Source organism: Ascaphus truei, chromosome 15, assembly GCF_040206685.1.
Source record: "Ascaphus truei isolate aAscTru1 chromosome 15, aAscTru1.hap1, whole genome shotgun sequence".
Classification (NCBI taxonomy): Eukaryota; Metazoa; Chordata; class Amphibia; order Anura; family Ascaphidae; genus Ascaphus; species Ascaphus truei.
The window spans coordinates 27,516,251-27,538,504 of NC_134497.1; the positions used below are offsets into that span (position 1 = coordinate 27,516,251).

At 43.1% G+C, this 22,254-nt stretch overlaps 4 protein-coding genes and 1 non-coding gene across 5 annotated transcripts in view; 2 read left to right on the top strand and 3 right to left on the bottom strand.

Moving 5' to 3' along the window:
• The window catches only part of LOC142466734 (uncharacterized), a 455,555-nt gene that overhangs the window by 250,748 nt on the left and 182,553 nt on the right, over positions 1 to 22,254 (bottom strand). The window lies entirely within an intron of this gene.
• LOC142466729 (uncharacterized) overlaps positions 1 to 22,254 on the bottom strand; it is a 142,464-nt gene that overhangs the window by 76,264 nt on the left and 43,946 nt on the right. The window lies entirely within an intron of this gene.
• LOC142466365 (uncharacterized protein F54H12.2-like) lies at positions 2,659 to 3,966 on the top strand. The gene has a single exon (XM_075571217.1). It carries the CDS (start codon positions 2,659 to 2,661, stop codon positions 3,964 to 3,966), a length of 1,308 nt encoding a protein of 435 aa, XP_075427332.1.
• LOC142466735 (uncharacterized) lies at positions 6,428 to 7,917 on the top strand. Its single transcript, XM_075572086.1, has 2 exons — positions 6,428 to 6,493; positions 6,643 to 7,917. The coding sequence occupies exons 1-2, from the start codon at positions 6,445 to 6,447 to the stop codon at positions 7,524 to 7,526; spliced, it is 933 nt and encodes a 310-aa protein (XP_075428201.1). The 5' UTR covers positions 6,428 to 6,444; the 3' UTR covers positions 7,527 to 7,917.
• Positions 19,796 to 19,879, bottom strand: TRNAL-UAA (transfer RNA leucine (anticodon UAA)). The gene has a single exon. It is a non-coding gene; the product is annotated as a tRNA-Leu (tRNA).

Here is a 22,254-nt window from a genome sequence, read left to right on the forward strand (position 1 = left end):
ATAATGACAAGAAGCTAGACAAACACCATGGTTGTTAATTGAGAGCAGAGGTGTCGTGGGAACATCCTCATTGACAGAGGTAAATAAGGCATTTCAAAAGACTTGGAAGAGCTTTGAACTGCGGGAGATAGCATTTGAAGTAAAGGAGGTATATCCGTTGTGATGCCTTATGTGAGTTTCAACAGGACATCAGCACCGTTTTAAACAGAGGCTGAAAACACCATAGAAGCATTATATTGATTTATGAAACACTATTAAAGAATGCATAGCCATACAAGCTCAAAAAAAACGGATGCGCAATTACGAAAAATATATTACACGCCGAAAACGCCTGGTTCCTTTGGCGGCATACAGAGTTTAAATAATGCAGCACAAAAATACGGTATTTCAAACGCAACGGTCAAAAATTATCTTTCAGAGCAAGATGTCTATTCGTTATACAAACCGGCGCGAAAAAATTTCAAAAGGAATATGATTTTAGTTTCCAATATTGATTCTCAGTGGCAGGCCGATCTCGTATCAATGATTGATTTTGCCAAGTGTAATGACGGAAATCGTTATATTCTGACGGTTATCGATATTTTGTCAAAATACGCCTGGGCAAAATTGTTGCAAAATAAAAAAGGGTTAAGCGTCGCTAATGCGTTACAGGAGATTTTTTTAGAGGGACGGGTGCCTCAAAAGTTACAAACTGACGGGGGTAAAGAATTCTTGAATAAGAATGTTAATTTACTGCTCCAAAAATATGGCGTTAACAGGTTCATCGCCGGCAACGCCGTTAAGGCAGCCATTATTGAGCGCTTTAATAGGACATTAAAAACGAAAATGTGGCGTTTTTTCACAGCACATAATACGCACAGGTACAGCGATGTGTTATCAGACTTAATATACAGCTATAACCACACGCCACATCGCACCATTAAGTGTGCGCCAAAGGATGTAACACAAGCGAATTCTCTCACCGTTTGGAATACTATTTATAGGTCACATGTGTGTTCTAAGAAACTTAAGCCACTTTTAAAAATTGGAGACCACGTTCGGATATCAAAATATACAGGAGTTTTTACAAAGGGTTATGAACAGTGCTTTACAGATGAAATATTTATTATTGCTGATGTACGCACGAAAGGCGTAAAACCTCTGTATAAGATTACAGATAGCGCTGGTGAGGCCATAGAAGGCTCATTCTACGCTGAAGAGATACAAAAAATACCAAAGAATTTAAATCGCGTTTACAGAATTGAGAAGATATTAAAACAAAAAAGCGTAAGGCGTAAAATCGTCTACTACGTTAAATGGTGTGGATACCCTACAAAATTCAACAGCTGGATAGAAAAAGCACAACTAACTCATTTGTAAAAAGACGTCAACATGGAGGATATTGCCTTTTATGTAACGTTGCCTAGTAATGCGTCATACGAAACGTTCCCCCAAAATGACATTTCTAATTATACGACAAAACTAGCCAAGCCCATTATTTTAAAAGGTGAATGGGAGGTTGCTTTAACAGAAATACAGTATCCGCATACTTGGAATACATTTGAAAACGTGGACGGTAACGTATCTGTAACACAACTAAGGCCGCCGTTACGGAATGCTGCGCCAGACAGCACATTACATGTATCAACGCTAAACGCCATTAAATCAAACTTCATGGTAAAAGCGGGGTATTATAGTGATATTAATGAATTGGTTAGGTCTATTAACGAGGCGATGGCCATCAGTAAAGTGAAATTGAAATATGACGACTTTGAAAGAACAGTATCTGTTGCGGGTTCACAACGCTTTACAGCCTCAGAGCGTATGATGAACATTCTAGGCATGGATTCTAATAATATCGATAAAATTGAAAAATGTGATAAAATATGTGCAGATATAAAAAACGGCTTTTATACAATATTTGTTTATACCGATATCATTATGCATCAACGCGTAGGTCACAGTTTTGTCCCCCTACTGCAGACTGTTGAAATCACCGGCAATAATAATGATATCATTACGCAGCGCTACATAAAGCCTGATTACATACCCGTCAGTAAATATCACATCGATTGCATTACAATTGAGATAAAGAACGACCAAAATAAGAACGTCTCATTCAAGTACGGTAAGGCCATTGTAAAACTACACTTTCGGCCGCGCAAAGGCTCTCTGTATTGAGGGGCCGGCAACATGGTGGCTGTTAAAAACTATGGAGAACCACAGGTTTACAGTATGTACTATAGAGCACAAGCGGGAAATGGCTTACAGGGTTTTCATGGGAGCCCTTATATGTACGGCCGTGGATTAGCAGGCGTTTTCCGCAGTCTCTTTAGGCGGGCGGTGCCGTTATTCAGGCGCGGCTTTGATATTGTAAAACCTCATGTAAAAACTGCAGCACTAAATATCGCTAGAGACGTTGTGGGTCGTGTTTCAACCGCTGTGACGAATAAAATGGGTGGTGCAGCACAAGACGGATCAGGTCTCGTGTACATCAGTAGAAGCAGTGCTAAAGGCAAACGCAAGCGCAGCGTTGCATTCCCACCCAGCACAACCCGTTATCAAAACAAAAAGAGCAGTCGCAACGTCAGAAAGAAGAAAAAAACCTCGCGACAGAACTTAAACGACATCTTTTGATTCATTTGACAAGACAAAAAAATAAATAAAAGTTATTTCAGCATGGCGTTTATTCACACCAACTCCATAGAATGCGCTAAATCTGAACTGGATATCTTTGAAATACAGCCTACACAGACGAGCATAGAAAAAAGTCTGTATGTGGAAATACAACCGTTGGCCGCCCTTTCAGAAACGGCACCGTTGGAGTTTTATATCGCTGGCAACGGGGAACATTATTTCGACCTCAATAATACTTTGATTTACATTACGTGTAAAATCGTCAAACAGGACAATACACCGATTGCTGATGGAGCACGCGTGAGTCTAATCAATTATCCGATAGCAACGCTTTTCAATCAGTTAGATGTAACTTTGGGGGACAGACTCATATCGCAATCCAATAATCTGTACGCATATCGGGCGTATATTGAAACAATTCTGAACTATAGCGCTGATGCATTATCCACGCAGTTTACCACCGGTTTATTTTACAAGGATACAGCGGGGCAACACCAAACCCGCACAGTGGGTGGTGATAACCAGGGTTTTACAAAGCGTTCCCAAATGACAGAGCGTGGTAAAGACGTAGAATTACTGGGACATCTACATAGCGATATATTTTTTCAAGAGAAACTTATACTGAACGGTCTGGACTTAAACATTAAACTCACTAGAAATAAAGATACATTTTGTTTAATGTCTGCTGAGGCTGAGCCGTTTAAGATTCAAATTCTAAACGCGTCGCTGTTTGTCAAAAGGGTGCAAATTGCGCCGGCAGTGCGCATAGGTCATGCGCAGGGGCTTTTAAGCGGCAACGCAAAATACACTATCGACCGTGTGGGGATGAAAATTTATAGCATCGCGGTCGGAAGTCGCGTATGCAATCTAGAAAACCTGTTTTTGGGGCAGTTACCCAAACTGGTCATTATAGGATTCGTTGATAATGACGCTTTTTCTGGTGCTTACGATAAAAACCCCCTTTGTTTCAAACACAACCATGTGAATTTTGCAGCGCTGTATTTAGACGGCGAACAAATACCGACAAAACCGTTTCAACCAGACTTTGAGAATGCTAATTCTATTAGAGAATACATGGCCCTGGTACAAATTGCCGGTAAACAAAGTGCAGACGCTGGATTTCTCATTAATCGTGAAGAGTATGTTGAGGGGTACACGCTATTTGCGTTTGATTTGTCACCCGATCAGGAACGCGGTGGACACTTCTCACTAATTCGCAATGGAAACCTGAGGGCTGAAATACGCTTTTCAAGGGCTCTGGATAGGACCGTTAATATTATTGTGTACGGCGTTTTTGATAACGTTATTGAGATAAATCAGAGAAGAGAAGTGTTATATGACTTTCTCTGAATAAAAAAAAAGAATGAATACCGTGCAAATAACGCTGTTTTTAAGCGCCGATCGATTCACCCGTGGATTGTTTCAAGGAGTTTACCCCTGCGATTTATTACCCCGTCGCGCGCTGACAAATGCACCCACAGGTTTTATCATAAATACACATCCTCATAACGGTCCTGGTGAGCACTGGTTGGCGATTTTTTTTGATACAGATGGTTCTGGACATTTTTTCGACTCATACGGATTATCACCAAAAAGTGAACTCTTTCCTAAAGAAATTTTACAGTTTTTAAATACGAACGTGAAACGTATAACGTTTCAGAACGCACAGTTGCAAGATACTTTGTCGTCTGTCTGCGGTGAATTTTGTATTTTTTTCATTTATCATATGTGTAAAGGTTTAACATTTGAAGAGATCTTAAAAAGTTTCACTAATGATTTTAAAAATAATGACCGCATAGTCGCTAATTTTGTGAGAAAGCGTATGAGCCATTTTAAGCGGCGATATGTACACATTGACTGTACACAAAAATGTGTGGCCTGTTATAAAAATATATAAGGCCATTTTTTAAAAAACATGTGTCTGATATGTAATGTTTAATAAAAGACTAATTATATTATACATTGCCAACAATGTCTTGTTTTATTTTATTTTTATGGTCTTTTGCAGCACTTTGATAATATAGATAAGTTAGTAAAAAAAAAATATATATATATATAATAAATCAGAAGGGTTAAGAACAGACCTTATAATAATTAAAGCTATTAAACAAAGAACAAGACAGCCTCACCCCCCACTAGCCCTTGAAGGTGGAGCTACGAATTGTTAGAGCCTCAAGAAAAAACTATTTAAGAGGTGGCTTTTGAAATACTTCTGTCTCTAGCCTCATTGATCGTGAGTGCCCCTTCTATCCAGTCTGTGTCTAGCAGTGCTCTCAATATAACGGCATGGTGAGTAAACATAATATTGATTGTATTGTTTTATTCATGTCTGTCTTTTTTTCAAAATAACAGATAACAAATAGGGTATTTATTTTTCTTAAAGTTTACACATGTGATAATGCCTAAGGCCGTAATATATTAGACCTAAAACCGTGATATAATATACCTAAACCCATGATATATTATTTTATAGAATGCTAATTACTGTATTTTAATGGCATTGAATGTATTTTTATGTAAACTTTATGTAATATACAGGACCTTTTTTTTATTAGCGTATATTGAGTGTATTGTTTTATTCATATATGTCTTTTCAAAGTAGCATTTAATGTTTTTCTAAAAAGTGGCCCCGTTGATAATATAGTACATACTGTAGAACCTAAGGCCATAATATATTAGACCTAAAACTGTGATATAATATACCTAAACCCTTGATATATTATTTTATAGACTGCTAATTACTGTATTTTAAGGGCATTGAATGTATTTTTATGTAAACTTTATGTAATATACAGGGCCTTTTTTTTATTAGCGTATATTGAGTGTATTGTTTTATTCATATATGTCTTTTCAAAGTAGCATTTAATGTACTTTATTTTTCTAAAAAGGGGGCCCCCGTGATAATATAGTATCATCTATTTTATATCATGATATTTAGTGTATTTTAATAGCATTGATTGTTTTGTTTTTTGTCCGTTTTTTTATTAGACTATATTGAAGGACTTTTAATGATAATATTTAAAGGCCTAGAATTGATTGTACTTTATAATACATGCAGGCTGACCGCTTCCAAACAAATATTGCCGAAAATACACAGGGGAGTTCCACAGAGGCAGACCAAGAATGTAAGAATCGACAGAGACCGCTTAAGACAGCGCTTTTTTTTTAATTTTTATTTCTTTATTATTATTTATTTATTTATTTATTTATTTTTGTAATTTTCTTTCATGTAGTTTTGGCTGCTGCACTTCAAGCTGAGCGGTTGGCTAATGACGATCTAGACTGTCGATTTGGAAAACAGGTTACCGATGGTGCGTATTTATATAAAAGCGGTTGCATATACTTTTTTTTTTTTTACTTTTAAAGTTACCTGTGTACATGAATAACCGCCTATGCGGTCTTTTATGTCGTACAGAACAAACCAAGGGGGGTACGGAAAACGGTGTACGATCTGTCAAACGTTCGATCAAACAGCACAACCCTGATCCGTCCATAATGACAAATCAAAAACGGGGTATGTATGACAATGTATCTCTGTTATATTTAAAACTAACACTATAGACATGTTTTGAACTTATTTAAAACTTTATAGATTACGGCTGTAATTATATATCTAAGTGGACTAAGAGAGTGTTTCTATTCATTTTATTACACTTTTTTTTTTATAGCCAACATTAGGGGTCATGCAGCCACAATAATTGTGTAGTTATTTTTTTTATTTTTAAATGATGCTGTCTATTATAAAACTTTTTAATAAATAGGTCCTTGTTCACAGCGTCAAAAATGTACCGGACCCAAAGTGTTAGAAGCCCAAAAGTCAACGCTGAAATGCAAACCCAGAACAAGAAACCACGGGCCCCGCAACCTGAAAAGCCTGGTGAGTCTATTGTGCTGTAATTCAAGCATCTATATACGTGGTGTTGTGTAATGTAGTACTAACATAGTTCCTCAAGCTGTCTGGACTTTAATCTATTAATGAAATGAGCTAACAGTATTCTTTCTTTTTTTTGTTGTTGATGTTTTTAGCCTCAAAGACGACCGTAAGGCATGCCACTAGACGTGTTCCTGATAAATGTAACCCAGCACACGACAATGAGCAGCCCAGCACATCAAAAGCTTTGTACGGTGTAAAGCGACCAACAACAACGGTTACGGTTACAATCGAACCACCACCAGCTACAATGTTGAACTCCCCAACAGCAAAGGCGGATATCATTTCGCGTGCCACCGGCGGTGAGTCAGCACGCATAAACACAACGCCTGTATCAGGCATGCAACAAGCACAGTTGGAAAATATATTGCGTAGAATTGACTTTGGCAGACGCCCACGTGTAAATGACCCTGCTGTTGCACAGCCAACAATTAAAAGACGAAGGGTTCCTTTACAGGACATCACACCGGTCACAAACAGTAAAAGTCAAGGGTTTCCTTTACAGGACATCACGATTGTCACAAACAATGATCATGGGGCGCAGAAAGGTCAGTCAGTTAACTGTACGACGATTAATGACATTGATACACCGCATTATTGGCGATGGTTCTATAATCATTTTGTTTTTTGGATAGATTTAAATCGGCTTATAGAAAATGTAATAAGCGACTTGAAAACATTGATTTTTGTGAAAGAGCATGAACGCGATTTAGAGCGCATGAAAGCCTTGTTATTAAGGCTTCGCCGTTCAAGCGATATATTTCACAAGGGTGTAATGCATCTAAAGGGGGATTCAAGGGCCAACAACCAAAACATAATACACGACGTAATAATAACAACACCGTGTACTGACAATACACACCCAAAAGCCACAACAACGCTGTGTATAGAGGACGAATCTGACATTGAGAGCCGGGGGTGCACTGAATACCTTTTCTGGGTGGATGTAAAGAGGTCTATCAACGCATTTATGCGTTAACTGTATTCACATTGTTGGGTGCCTCATGTCGAACGCAACATGTGTATGGAGCCGGCGTTCAAACTAAAACTTGATCGTTTAACGACTGTATTTAGCAACGGGGCCCAATTACTAACCAATTCATGACTAAATATGGTGGGCAGGGGCTTAGATCAACACCCCACGTTAAACAGAAACACGCAGAGCGGCCAGCAGATAAATTATGTTGTAGACACCAACTCAGAACACACGCCAGAAAACTCATTAACGCCCGTTAGTACAGGTGATTTATCGACCCCCGTTATGAGCCCCAACTTAATTGCGGTCGAACATCCCCAGAGGGGTATAATGCCATTAATTTCTGTACAGTCAAAGCCACCTGTAAATGAAATTAATGTTGAAAGGTCTGTACTGCCGGTTGAAAATAGTGTTGAAATACATACACCACTGATAATACAGCCCCCTAATGATGCGGTGGATCATTCTGTATTTTTGGAACGTGTAGCGCAGTACCAAAGAGTACGACAAAATTTTAATGCTGTGGAACATTTTGAACATTTTCAATTTGTAAATCTTGATCGTATAACATCCTTTTCAGTGGCATTACAGGCGGTTCATGATTCTATACAGTGTACATTGAATAGACTACTGCCCGACATAGGACCCCATGACATGGTGCAATTACGTCTAGACGGTGACACGTTAAATAGAGCTTTATACTCTATTAAACGCTCTAAGGACGCCTTAAGCGCTGAGACGTTTTTGGAACATGTGGCAAACATGTTACAAAGCAACGCGGAGGTTCTTGGTGACGGTACTTTAAGACTATTGGTCATAACTGTTAAGAACAGAGTTGGTGGTGTGATGCACCGTAGACGCATTAATTCAACGCCTTACAGTCGCATCGTAAACAAAAAAAGACAATTACTCTTTGACTTAAATAACGACAGCCATAACTTGTGTCTAGCAGCCAGTCTTTGTGCCCTGTTAGAAAAGAAAGATACGGCTGACGCGGTGTTACTGGAGAAAGCACGTTTGATACATCGCACCCTGGGTATTCCTGATGATCGTCTAGTCAGTTTTAGCGACATACCCAACTTTGAAAAGCACTTGAATGTAACCATTAAAGTGTTCTACCACAATCGGGGAGAATGGCAGTTTTTTAATACAAGTGAGCCCTGCAAAGAGAGGGTTTTATTTATATACCATGAAGACACACATTACTTTGGCGTAAAAAAAATAAACGCTTTCATCGGTGCCAATTACTTTTGCGATTTTTGTCATACTCCATTCGCTCACAAAAATAACCATTCATGCCGCTATTTTTGCCGATCGTGCCACAGACGGAATTGTGTTGAGGTCATAGCAGACATGCCTAGGTGTCCTATGTGTCGGGCATTTTGTCGTTCACAGGATTGTTTGAGTGAACACAAGAAACTAGCCCAAGCTGCTAAAATAGATTGTAAACGCAAGAAATACTGCGACCGCTGCGGTCGCTACACAGATGACGATCATGAGGAATGCAGAGGTTTGCAGTGTAGAGTCTGTTATGCTTACATCGCCAGTTTTGACAATCACCTGTGCTACATGCGCCCATACAAACCACCGGTCCTCACTGACAACTACATTTTTTATGACTTTGAGTGCATGCAGGAGACGGGCGTACACATACCAAATTATGTCTACGCCATGCCTTTAAGGGATGATGAAGAAAAAGGTTGTGCCCAGTCTTTAGACGGCACTGTGGGTTGGGAGTTCCAGGGTCCAGAGTGTTTGGCTGATTTTGTAAAAAAATTCATAGACAGGCCCTTTAGGGAGTACACTTTCATCGCACATAATGCCGGCCGTTACGATTCCTATTTTGTGGTGCAACAGCTGCTTAAAGAGAAGATAAAAATAGAATTACTAGCACAAGGCGGTAAATTATTATGTGTAACAATACCTGATCTGAATATCAGATTTATCGACTCTTTAAATTTCCTCCCCATGAAGCTCAGTAAGTTGCCACAGGCCCTGGGATTTACAGGCAGTAAAGGATATTTCCCACACTTTTTTAACACTGTACAGAATCAAAATTACAGCGGTTCTATGCCCTCTATAGAGCATTACGGTCCCCAGTACATGATGGCCGACGAGAAAACGGGGTTCATGACATGGTATGAAGCGAACAAACATTGTGATTTCAACTTTCAGGCTGAGCTTAAAAGCTATTGCATTGAGGATGTAAAAATTTTGAAGAAAGCCTGTATCTGCTTTAGAACCAGTGTCATAGAAATGACAGAGCATACGGTAATGAGCGACCGTGAGTCTCAGCTTGGTGAGGACGATGTCTATAATGTGGACCCCTTTCAGCTGACAACCCTCGCCTCTGTGTGCATGGCTATGTATCGGCTCAAATTTTTACCAAGTAACACCATCGCCATTGTACCCCCTGACAATTACAACACCACAAAAAAACGCTTCTCTACGCCCGCCACTCAGTGGCTACTGTATGTGGCCTACAAGGAGAATATAGTCATACAACATGCTTTAAGGGGCGGTGAAAAGATGGTGGGTAACTATTTTCTGGATGGTTATGCGGTGATTAATGGTGTTCAAACAGCCTTTGAATTCAACGGCTGCTTTTACCATGGCTGTCCCATGTGTTACAATGAAAAAGATACAAACACTGTTACATCTCTCACATATGGTCAATTGTACCACAAAACAGCCATCAAAACACATTTTCTAAAAACCAAATGTGGCTATGCGGTGCGTGAGCTGTGGGAGCACGAGTGGAAACACATGTTAGAGACTGATACGGACCTAAAGGCGTTTCTACTTAAAAGTGATTTTCCACAACCCATGAATCCCCGTGATGCACTTTACGGCGGCCGCACAAACGCTATTAAGCTGTACCACAAAGCGGCGCCCGGTGAGAGTATACATTAGTATGATTTTACCAGCTTGTATCCTTTTATCAACAAAACCAAAATGTATCCTACCGGTCACCCTAAGATCATCTATGAGAATTTTCTCTCTTTTGACAGGTACTTTGGGGTTGCTAAAGTAAAAGTCTATCCGCCTAGAGGCTTATTTTTCCCCATCCTTCCTGTTAAAATGAATGGCAAGCTCATGTTTCCACTATGCAGCACATGCGCCGTCACCAACCAGACGACGCCTTGCTGTCATACGGATGAGGAGCGCTCATTGACCGGTACGTGGTGTACCGTTGAAATCAAGGCAGCGTTGAAGAAAGGGTACCGGCTGTGTAAAATTTTTGAAATTTGGCACTTTGAATGTTATACAGACAAATTGTTTGCTAAATACATTAAGGTGCACCTCAGGGACAAACAGGAGGCATCTGGATACCCCAGCTGGTGTACAGACGCGGCCAAAAAACAAAAATACATCAGCGAGTATTTTTCAAAAGAGGGTATACGTTTACGCGCTGATAAAATAGACATTAACCCGGCAAAAAGACAAATTTCTAAACTGTTTCTAAATTCTTTGTGGGGTAAATTCGGTCAAAAGACTAATTTACAAAATACAAGCATTGTAACAAGCCCTGATGAACTTTTTGGTTACGCCTTTTCAACGCAATACGATGTGTCATCTTTAGACTTCCTAGATGATGACACGGCCATGGTTAGCTGGAAGTATACAAAGGAGGGATACACTGTAGGTCGTAATGTCAATATTTTTATTGCCTGTTTTACGACGGCCTATGCCCGTCTTGAACTGTACAATGTTTTGGACAAGCTACAAGAGCGGTGTCTCTACCATGACACTGACTCTGTCATTTTTGTTAGCAAAACAGGTGACTGGAATCCGCCTCTGGGTGACTACTTAGGGGAGCTGACTAGTGAACTACCGAATGGTACTGTACACACATTACAGAATTTGTTTCCGCCGGTCCCAAGACTTACGGTTACAAGCTTTCCACTGGTAAAACGTGTCTAAAAGTTAAAGGTATAACACTGAACGCTGCAAACGTTGAATTGATTAACTTTGACACTTTAAAAGATATTGTCCTGGACTACCCCTTACACTCTGATCCTGAAGATCAGAAAAAGATTGTGGTACAACAGGCTGGAATTGTCCGAAATAAACGTTACTGGCAGATTGAGACTCGTCCTCTACAGAAAACACAAAAGTGTGTGTACACGAAACGACAGCTGACCAACGACTTCACAACCCTACCCTTTGGTTACTAATTATAAATCTGTAATGGATATCAGGCTTCAACATCCCTTCTCGTGTATTTTAGCCGGGCCGTCAAATTCAGGGAAAAGCTATTTTGTTAAACAGATTTTGCAACATTCTAGCACTCACTTGTCGCACCGGCCTGATAATATCGTATGGTTTTATGCTTGCTGGCAAAATCTTTATGATGAACTGTTAAGCACTATGCCCCACATTAGATTTATTGAGGGTATACCCGCTACATTTAATGACGATGCTCTTTTTCCCCCTGGTAAAGTGAATTTGACAATCGTTGATGACTTGATGGAAGCAGCCAGTGAGAGCTCTGAAATTGAAAAAGCATTCACCAAGTATGTGCATCACAGAAACCTCAGTATCATGTACCTCGTACAAAATGTTTTTTGCCAGGGTAAAAAAAGCAGAACCATAAATTTAAACACTAAATACAGCTAAACCCCGTTATAACGTGCCTCGTTATACCGCGATTCGGTTATAACGCGGTTTTCCCGTGGCTCCCGTTTTAAAAAAAAAAAAAAAAAAATGTAAAATTTTTTTTTTTTTACATTTTTTTTTTTGCACACTGCACACACTGCACACACACTGCTCATTGCTCACACTGCCACACTGCACACACACTGCTCATTGCTCACACTGCACACACTGACACACTGCACACACACTGCACACTGCACACACACTGCTCATTGGACACACTGCACACACACTGCTCATTGCTCACACTGCACACACACTGCACACTGCACACTGCACACACACTGCTCATTAATTGCTCACACTGCACACACACTGCACACACACTGCTCATTGGACACACTGCACACACACTGCACACTGCACACACACTGCTCATTGCTCACACTGCCACACTGCACACTGCACACACACTGCTCATTGCTCACACTGACACACTGCACACACACTGCTCATTGCTCACACTGCACACACACTGCACACTGCACACACACTGCTCATTGCTCACACTGCACACACACTGCACACACACTGCACACACACTGCTCATTGGACACACTGCTCATTGCTCACACTGCCACACTGCACACACACTGCACACTGCACACACACTGCTCATTGCTCACACTGCACACTGCACACACACTGCACACTGCACACACACTGCACACACTGACACACTGCACACACTGACACACTGCACACACACTGCACACACACTGCTCATTGCTCACACTGCACACACACTGCACACTGCACACACACTGCTCATTGCTCACACTGCACACACACTCCTCATTGCTCACACTGCACACACTGACACACTGCACGCACACTGCACACAATTATTATATAGAAATAAACAGACAACTGCACTTTAACAGATGTATTTTGCCTGTACAACGTCTTGTGACTTTTGTTTCACAAAGTTAAGGGGGTGGGAAGTCATTGTGCTGTGGGGGTTGGGGGGGTGGCGGGGCCCTGCGCTGCGGCTACGGCGGGCCCTGTACTGCGGCGGGGGGGGGGGTTAGCGGTCTGTGTGTGAGTGCGAGTGCCTGTCTGTGTGTGTGTGTGTGAGTGCCTGCATGTGTGTGCGCGCGTGTGTGTGTATGAGTGCGTGAGTGCCTGTGTGTGTGTGTGTGTATGTGTGTATGTATGAGTGCTCCAGCCCGAGTCCGTGGAGGGAGGGGGGGGGAGAGTAGCGGGTCCCTCCTGCAGCCAGTGGAGGGAGTGGGGGGAGAGTAGCAGCTCCCTCCTGCAGTCCGGGGAGGGGGGGAGAGTAGCAGCTCCCTCCTGCAGTCCGGGGAGGGGGGGGGAGAGTAGCGGGTCCCTCCTGCAGCCCGTGTAGGGAGGGGGGGGGGGGAGAGTAGCAGCTCCCTCCTGCAGTCCGTGGAGGGAGGGGGGGGGAAGAGTAGTGGGTCCCTCCGCTCAAGCCACGCCCCCTCTCCCTGTCAAACCTCCCACCTCCCGCTCCGGCTCTTACACTTACTTACAGACACTTACTCACAGACACTTACACACACGTGAGGGCCCTGTGCTGCGGCGGGGGGGGGGGGTTAGCGGTCTTCCGTAGACTGCTTACCTGTCTCCAAAGCAGCACACTTATGCAGGCACCCCTCACGTTCGCCGTGCGCATGCGCATGCGCCGTGCGGCTCGTGAGGAGTGGATGTTGCCTGCCAGTTCCCTCTGTTCCTCTGCGGTTCGTGGTGTAATGACCCAGCGGGGTCATGTGACGTCACGGCATGGCAACGTGACCCCGCGGGGTCATTTTACACCAGTTAAAGTTGCACAAACATAACATTAAAGTTTGTTAAAACTATTAAAAATTGAATAAAAATTAACACAAATGAAGTGATCACATATACTGTACCCTGTATAATAAAAAAAAATACTGTACTGTACAGTATAATCAAACATTGTACATTAATAAAGTGACACGTACACACACCTCTGATCCCCTCAGACATTTTAATCATACAACACACTGTGCTGTCTGAGAGCTGGTAAAATACATACTGTACTCAGGTACTGTACTGTACTTAAGACCTCCAGATCAGTTGTTAAAAGCCTCAGGTTTTCAACACTAAGAAAAAAGTGAAGACCCCAGGCAGGAAGAAATGGCGGAAACTTCAACCAAACCTAAGAGGTTTACCGTCAAAGAAAAAATTGCTGCGCTTGACAGAATAAAATCTGGAGTCACGCAAACCAAGGTGGCTAGAGACCTAGGACTGAATGAGTCTACAGTTCGCGGATGGAAAAAGGAGGAGGAGAAACTTCGTGATGCAATAAAATCCATGGAAACAGACGATGGACTGAAGCGTAATCGTTTGCGTGAACCTAAAGACAGCCAGTTGGATAAAGCTGTTTTTCAGTGGTTTGTCCAAGAAAGATCCGAAGGCATACCTCTGTCTGGACCCCATCTGCAAACGCAAGCCAAAAAGTTTCACAGCCAACTTCACGGCAATGCTTCAACCTCCTTCGCGGCAAGTAGTGGATGGCTAGATCGCTTTAAAAGGCGACATGGAATAACTAAAACCGCTATATCAGGAGAGATACGGTCAGCTGACGATGAAGCTGCATGCTCGTACCCTGCCCAACTTCAAGAGATAATTGAAGATGGTGGCTATACCGCAGAACAGGTTTATAACTGCGATGAGACCGGACTGTGTTTCAAAATGCTACCGAATACCACTCTGGCCTGTAAGAATGACGAACAGCGTAAACAAGGCTTTAAACAAATGAAAGACAGAGTGACTGTACTTTTTTGTGTGAACCAATCTGGAAATCACAAACTGAAGCCACTTTGTATTGGCAAGTTTAAGTCGCCGCGGTGCTTCCACCATGTGAACATGGGTACTATGCCTTTTGTGTATGACTTTAGCAGAAATGCCTGGATGACTGCCAGTATTTTCGAAAGGTGGTTTCATCAACAGTTTGTACCAGAGGTCCGTAAATACTTACGTCAACAAAGCCTGGATACAAAAGCGTTGTTGTTACTTGACAACTGCCCTGCACATCCCCCGGCCGATAGCCTAATAAGCCGAGATGGAAAAATAAGGGTCAGCTACTTGCCCAAGAACACGACATCCAAAATACAGCCGCTTGATCAAGGCATTATTGCAACCTTTAAGATGAACTTTCGGAAAACAATGATACATCGAATAATCACAAGTGAAGATTCTGTTATATCATTTTTAAAGAAAATTAATCTAAAAGAAGTTTTTTATATTGGTGGCGAAGCTTGGGAAGCGGTCACACAAATGTGCATTGTGAAATGTTGGCGAAACATAACAGGTGCACGTCCTGTGCCGGCTGACGCCGAACTCGCCAGTGACAGTGAGGACGATGCTGATTTTGAGGGGTTTACGGAGGAAGAAGTCGCCGCCGCAAATCAGTTACTTACAAACTATGTGAACGAAGGCCTCACAGAGCAGGAAATTGCCAATGCCGAACGAGTCATGGAACCGTTCATTGATACGGAAAGTGGGGCTACAATTGACTCTTGGGTCGATGGGGACAGCAGCTGTCCTACTCATGAACATACTGTATGGCGGACTCGGAAATCATACAAAGCCTTACAAGTGAAAATACTGATCTGGATATTACAGAAGACGATGAGGATGAGGAACCAGAACCGCCACCAAAGATCACTGAGGCGCTGGTGGGATTACAAACAGGACTTCAATTTCTAGAGTCAGAAAACGTCAATTATATAACAATCCTACAATTAAAAAGAATCATTGAAATCGTGAAAAAAAAGAAAAGAGAAGCACTGAAACAGACAACACTTGATAGGTTTTTTCAAGTGTAATCTCCAGCTGGTTTTATAACAGTATGTTCAGTTCAGAATGTTTTGTTTTGTACAGTTGTTACATGAGCACAGAGTGCATTACACGGTTTTCAGTATGTGCTGTATTTACAGTGCATACTACAGTATACAGTACAGTCCTGTATGTGTTTTGTGTGTGTTCAGTACTTTATTTACAGTACAGTATTTATGAGAAATGAACAACACGACAATTGGTGTTTTAAATACAGTACTTTATTGTTCAATGCATCAATAAATGTGTTAATACTGTACGATTGTGCATTTTCTGTATTTTTCATTCTACTGTTGATGTTTTAAACAGACACTCACGCACACTCACGCACACTCACACACACTCACGCACACTCACGCACACTCACACACACTCACACACACTCACACCCATGCACACTTACGCACACTTACGCACACTTATGCACACTCACGCACACTTACAGACACTCACACACACACTCACACACACTCACACACACTCACACTTACAGACACTCACACACACTCACACACACTCACACACACTCACACTTATGCACACTCACACACACTCACACACACTTAGACACTCACGCACACCCACGCACACTTACGCACACTCACACACACTCACACACACTTAGACACTCACGCACACCCACGCACACTCACACACTTACAGACACTCACACACACTCACACACACTCACACACACCCACACACACTTACGCACACTCACACACACTCACACACACTCACACACACTTAGACACTCACGCACACCCACGCACACTTACGCACACTCACACACACTCACACACACTTACAGACACTCACAGACACTCACACACACTTACAGACACTCACACACACTTAGACACTCACACACACTTAGACACTCACACACACTCACACACACTCACACACACTTACAGACACTCACACACACTTACAGACACTCACACACACACACACAGACACTCACACACACTCACACACACTCACGCACACTCACGCACACTCACACACACACTCACACACACACTCACACACACTCACACACACTCACAGACACTCACAGACACTCACAGACACTCACGCACACTCACGCACACTCACGCACACTCACGCACACTCACGCACTTACGCACACTCACACACACACACACACACACACACACACACACACACACACACACACACACACTTAGACACTCACAGACACTCACACACACTCACAGACACTCACAGACACTCACACACACACACTCACAGACACTTACAGACACTCACACACACTTACAGACACTCACAGACACTCAAACACTCACACACACTTACAGACACTCACACACACTTACAGACACTCACACACACTTACACACACTTAGACACTCACAGACACTCACAGACACTCACACACACTTACACACACTTACACACACTCACAGACACTTACACACACCCATATACACACACACACTTTCTCTCCCATATATACATACACACACACACACTCTCTCACTCTACACAGACGGGGGGTGGGGTCGGAGCAGAGGAAAGGCCGCGACCAGCACCACCACCCGCTCCCCCCCTCCTCCCGTGCAGGCAGCGGGAGCACCGGGGACAGCGGTGGGGAGAAGAAACCCCCCGCTACCACCTCCATGCAGGCAGCGGGATCTGAGGTAAGCGGCGATCTGAGGGACATCCCTGCTCCCATCTCCTGCCCCGCGGGCTGTCCCGCGGTGACAGGGGGAAGCGGGGAGCGGAGGGACATGCCCGCTCCCATCTCCTGCCCCGCGGGCTGTCCCGCGGTGACAGGGGGAAGCGGGGAGCGGAGGGACATGCCCGCTCCCATCTCCTGTCCCGCGGGCTGTCCCGCGGTGACAGGGGGAAGCGGGGAGCGGAGGGACATGCCCGCTCCCATCTCCTGCCCCGCGGGATGAATATGCGCTAAAGCGCGGCGGCCATTTTTTTTTTCTCGCGACCCCGTTAGTAACGCGGTGGTCTCGGGGTGGACCCCGAGACCCGCGTTATAACGGGGTTTAGCTGTATATGGTTCTTTTTAAAAATCCAAGGGATAAATTACAAATTAACACCTTAGCTCGTCAAATGTATCCTGGTAAATCACACTTCTTTTTAGAGGCTTTTGAAGATGCCACACGGGTCCCCTATGGTTTTTTGTTAGTAGATTTAAGAGCCACGACCCCTGATGAGTACCGCTTAAGAACCGCTATCTTTCCGCCTGACAACCCCACAGTTTGTTTTAAAAAAAAAAAACTGTTCTAAAAAGAGATAACTATCTGTAAATTGTCATTACTTGTAGTCGCTCCGCCGTTGTAAACATGTCTAACCGACTACGCCGCAATTGGCATACTTTAAAAGCATTAATAAGGGCTTCACCAAAGCAAAGAAAAGTTATTCTGTGTTCAGCATCTAATGATTTAGTCACCGCCATATGCGAGATAGCCCTCAATGCTCTAAATGGTAAAATACCTTTATCAAAGCGGCAAATTGGCATACTTAAAAAGTGGCGTAAAATTATAAAAAAGCTGAGCGATAAAAAATTTACAATTGTAAAAAAGAAACGCCTGGTGAAGCAGTCCGGCGGCTTTATTGGCTCTCTTTTGGGTTTTGCTATACCGCTGCTGACTGGCCTTCTCACTAACCGCTAATGGAATATGCTGAGAAAATGTACCTGGTCCCCAAACAAGATATGGATCGTTTACAACGCCCCCCACAACGAGTGGGCGACATACGTGAAGTTGCCATGCAGCGCCTAGACACAGAAATTAATGCGATCTTAAATAGCAATAATTTATCAGAGGATGAAAAGATAAAAAGATACACTACTGTACTGCAGAAATACTTGGTGCATGCTAAACAGAGCGACGGGGAGAAGAACCGCCTAACCCTTTTAATGCCTACTGATGAAACAGCCTCTCAACCTTTACATTTCCAGGATATTGCCTCATCAGATACGACTGACAATTTGATTCGTGAGGTTGTTACTAATGTGAATGTCCGCTTCAAGAAAAATGCAGAGTTATTGCTCAGTAAAATGTTTCAGGCTAAACATATTACAAGCTGGAATGACAAAGGGGAGTTTATTTATAAAAAACAGGTTATACCTGGCTCTAATTTACTGGATTTGGTACGCGGTGTTACACAAAGTCACACTGTTACAAAGCGTAAAATACCACAGGGTTGGAGCCCTTTTCTGTCTGCGATGGCTGAACTGAATATCCCCTCATCGGTTGTGGGTAATGCGACAAATAGAGAAAGCCTGGATCGCTTAAAAATACTGCCCCCCGATACAACGACCCCTCCTTCATCATCCCTTTTACCTCCTCAGAAAAGAACCTCTGATTTGCGTTACAGTTCTTTAAGTGCCCCTGGCTTAACATCACCGCCTGGGTATTTACTAAACAAGAGGAGGGGTAGTCTATTATTGCCGTCGGCTGACTGGTTGAAACTGTAAATAAGATGTTTAATTTTTTTTTCCCGCTTTAAAATAAGACATTGTATTGCTGTCCCTCTATACTATGTATCGTACTAACTCAACGACTCTAGATGATTTTAGTCTATTAAGGCCTTAACAGCCGTTTTACTTTTTTACTTGTAAATACGTCTTGTAATTATTTCCTGGTTGAAACCTGTGTTATCTTTTAAAAATAAAATAAGCAATTTTTGACTCATACAATTGTGCTTTTTATTTATATGTAACCCCCGACTGTTGCGTCTAATCCCTGTACCGTCTCTATACAAATAAAAAATATATACAAATAAAAAAATATATAAAAATATTATGTTTGGGATGGGATTCGAACCCACGAGGACATACGTCCATTGGATCTTAAGTCCAACGCCTTAAACCACTCGGCCACCCTGACACTTGAGGGTTTAGCCTCTTAAAGCCGTATTCTGTCTGAATTAAAAAAAATGCTACGCCCTCTTTTCAACGTCATTTGAACTTTTCTGACATGCGCACTGTGTTATTTCAGAATAAACATGTCCAGACATGCCCCAGTATGAAAAAAAACATGTTCGGGCATGCCCCAAACGCCTATAAACATGCCCGGACATGCCCCGCGTATGTATACGCCCCCTCCAATCTACGTCAACAGTACGCACCAATCACAAAAAAGAATAAAAAATACACATCATAATAAAAAATGGAGTCAGGGGGATGTCAACCGCGGTTTTTTGGCTTAGGGGGCGTCAACTGCGTTTTTTTTGGCGTAGGGGGGCGTCAACCGCGTTTTTTTGGCGCTGGGGGGCGGCAACCTAAAAAAAAAATTGGGCGGGGACGGATACGGATGGGGCGGGACCGGATACGGAAGGGGCGGGACATAGGGCGGGTTTAAGGCCAAAAGGGGGCGGGGCTTAGGGGAAAAGGGGCGTGGTACCTGTCAAAAAAAGTTTGACATAATGTATGCCTCCCTACTACTTGTGTGTTTGTCTGCTATGCTTTCTTCCTCAGTGTGTGTGCTGTTGTGACGGTGCTCTTCTCAAATCTGGAGGCGGACACACAGGACTGAGGTAGGGATACAAATAAACCAACCAGAACCCAAGGACAGAGTCCTGTAAGAGTATCCGTAGTCGTTATGGAAGCAGGGGTCAGGGCTGATGGCAGAGGTGCAAAGTCGAGGATGCAAGGGGAGGTCAGGGCAGGTGGAAGGCAGCATGGTTGGGGTCATGGTCCGGGGCCAGCAACAGAAATTCAAACAGGCAAGAGGGTAAGGGGTAACTCCGAAGACCGACAGGAGCTGCAAACACAAAGAACTTTGGTCGGCGACTCCCTATGGTAACTGCAGCCTTATAAAGCAAGCTGCCAGCACCCAAAATGGCTATAGAGAGCAGAAAGGGCAGGAGATACAGAAAACCTGGACTGAGGTTAAAACCTGGCACGGGTGGGTTTAACCTTTCCAAAGGACCAAGTACTGTAGCCCGCCACGGGATCTACGGGAATCCAATATTTGGCTTACTTCAAATTCCTCATGGCCATCCACCAAGAATGGTTTAGGAGGGGGAAGGGTAGGAGGACAGAAGCTGTTCTGGACGAACGGCTTGAGGGAGACATGGAACACTGGGGGTATTCTTAAGGTATCCGGAAGTTCCAGTTTGAACGCCACCGGGTTGAATTGTTTCAAGATTTTGTAAGGTCCAATGAACTTGGGCTCAAGTTTGGAGGAAAGCTGTTCCAAGCGGATATTCTTCGCAGCCAGTCAGACCTTTTCTCCCACTTGAAACTAAGGTGGTGGTCATCAACGTTTATCCACCTGGGTTTTTTGCTGGAGAGCGGATTTGGTCAGATTGACCTAGATTTTCTTCCAGAGTAACTGGAGTTCTTGGATTTTGTCATCCACTGCAGGAACTCCGGAGAGGGGACTGAAAAGAGGAAGGGCAGCAGGATGGTACCAGTAGGCACAGAAGAACGGTGATTCCAGTGTTGAATCATGCTTCATGGAATTTCGGGAAAATTCTGCCCACAGGAGCAGATCAACCCAGTCGTCCTGTAGCTCAGAAACAAAACAGCAGAGGAATTGTTCTAAGGGCTTGGTCCTTTCCGTGAGACCATTGGACTGTGGAAGGTAGGAAGAAGAGAAATGTAAGGAGATACCCATTCTTTGGTAGAAGGCCTTCCAAAATGTAGAGACCAATTGGGAACCACGATCCGAGACTATACCCATTGGAACTCCATTGGAGGTGGAATATCTCTTTAATAAAGATCTCAGATAGATCAGATGCTGTGGGTAGCTTCCTGAGAGGAACAAAATGGGCTTGTCGTTTTAATCGGTTTACCACTACCAGTATGGTGGTCATACCTCTGGAGGGAGACAGCTCCATAATAAAATCCATAGAGCGGTAGGTCAATGGACAGGAAAGTGTTGTAGCAATCCACAGGGTAACATCCTTGGCACCTTCGTCTGAGTGCATATAACAAAGGATGCCACAAACTCCTGTACATCTTTGCAAAGGTCTAGCCACCAAAAGATTTGTTCGAGGAAATCGCAAGTCTTCTTAACCCCTGGATGACCAGCCGTCTTGGAGTTATGACCCCATTGCAAAACCTCACTTCAGAATTGGGGAGGAACAAATAATTTAGACGAACGTATGGACATTATCTAGGATCCTCTGCCTGAGCATGCGAAATCTGTTGCAGAAGTAATGAAGATACGGCAGCGATGATCTGTGCAGGTGGAATGATGGGTCCCTGCTCTATCTCCTCAGAGCCGTCAGGAGAGAATTGTTGAGATAGAACATC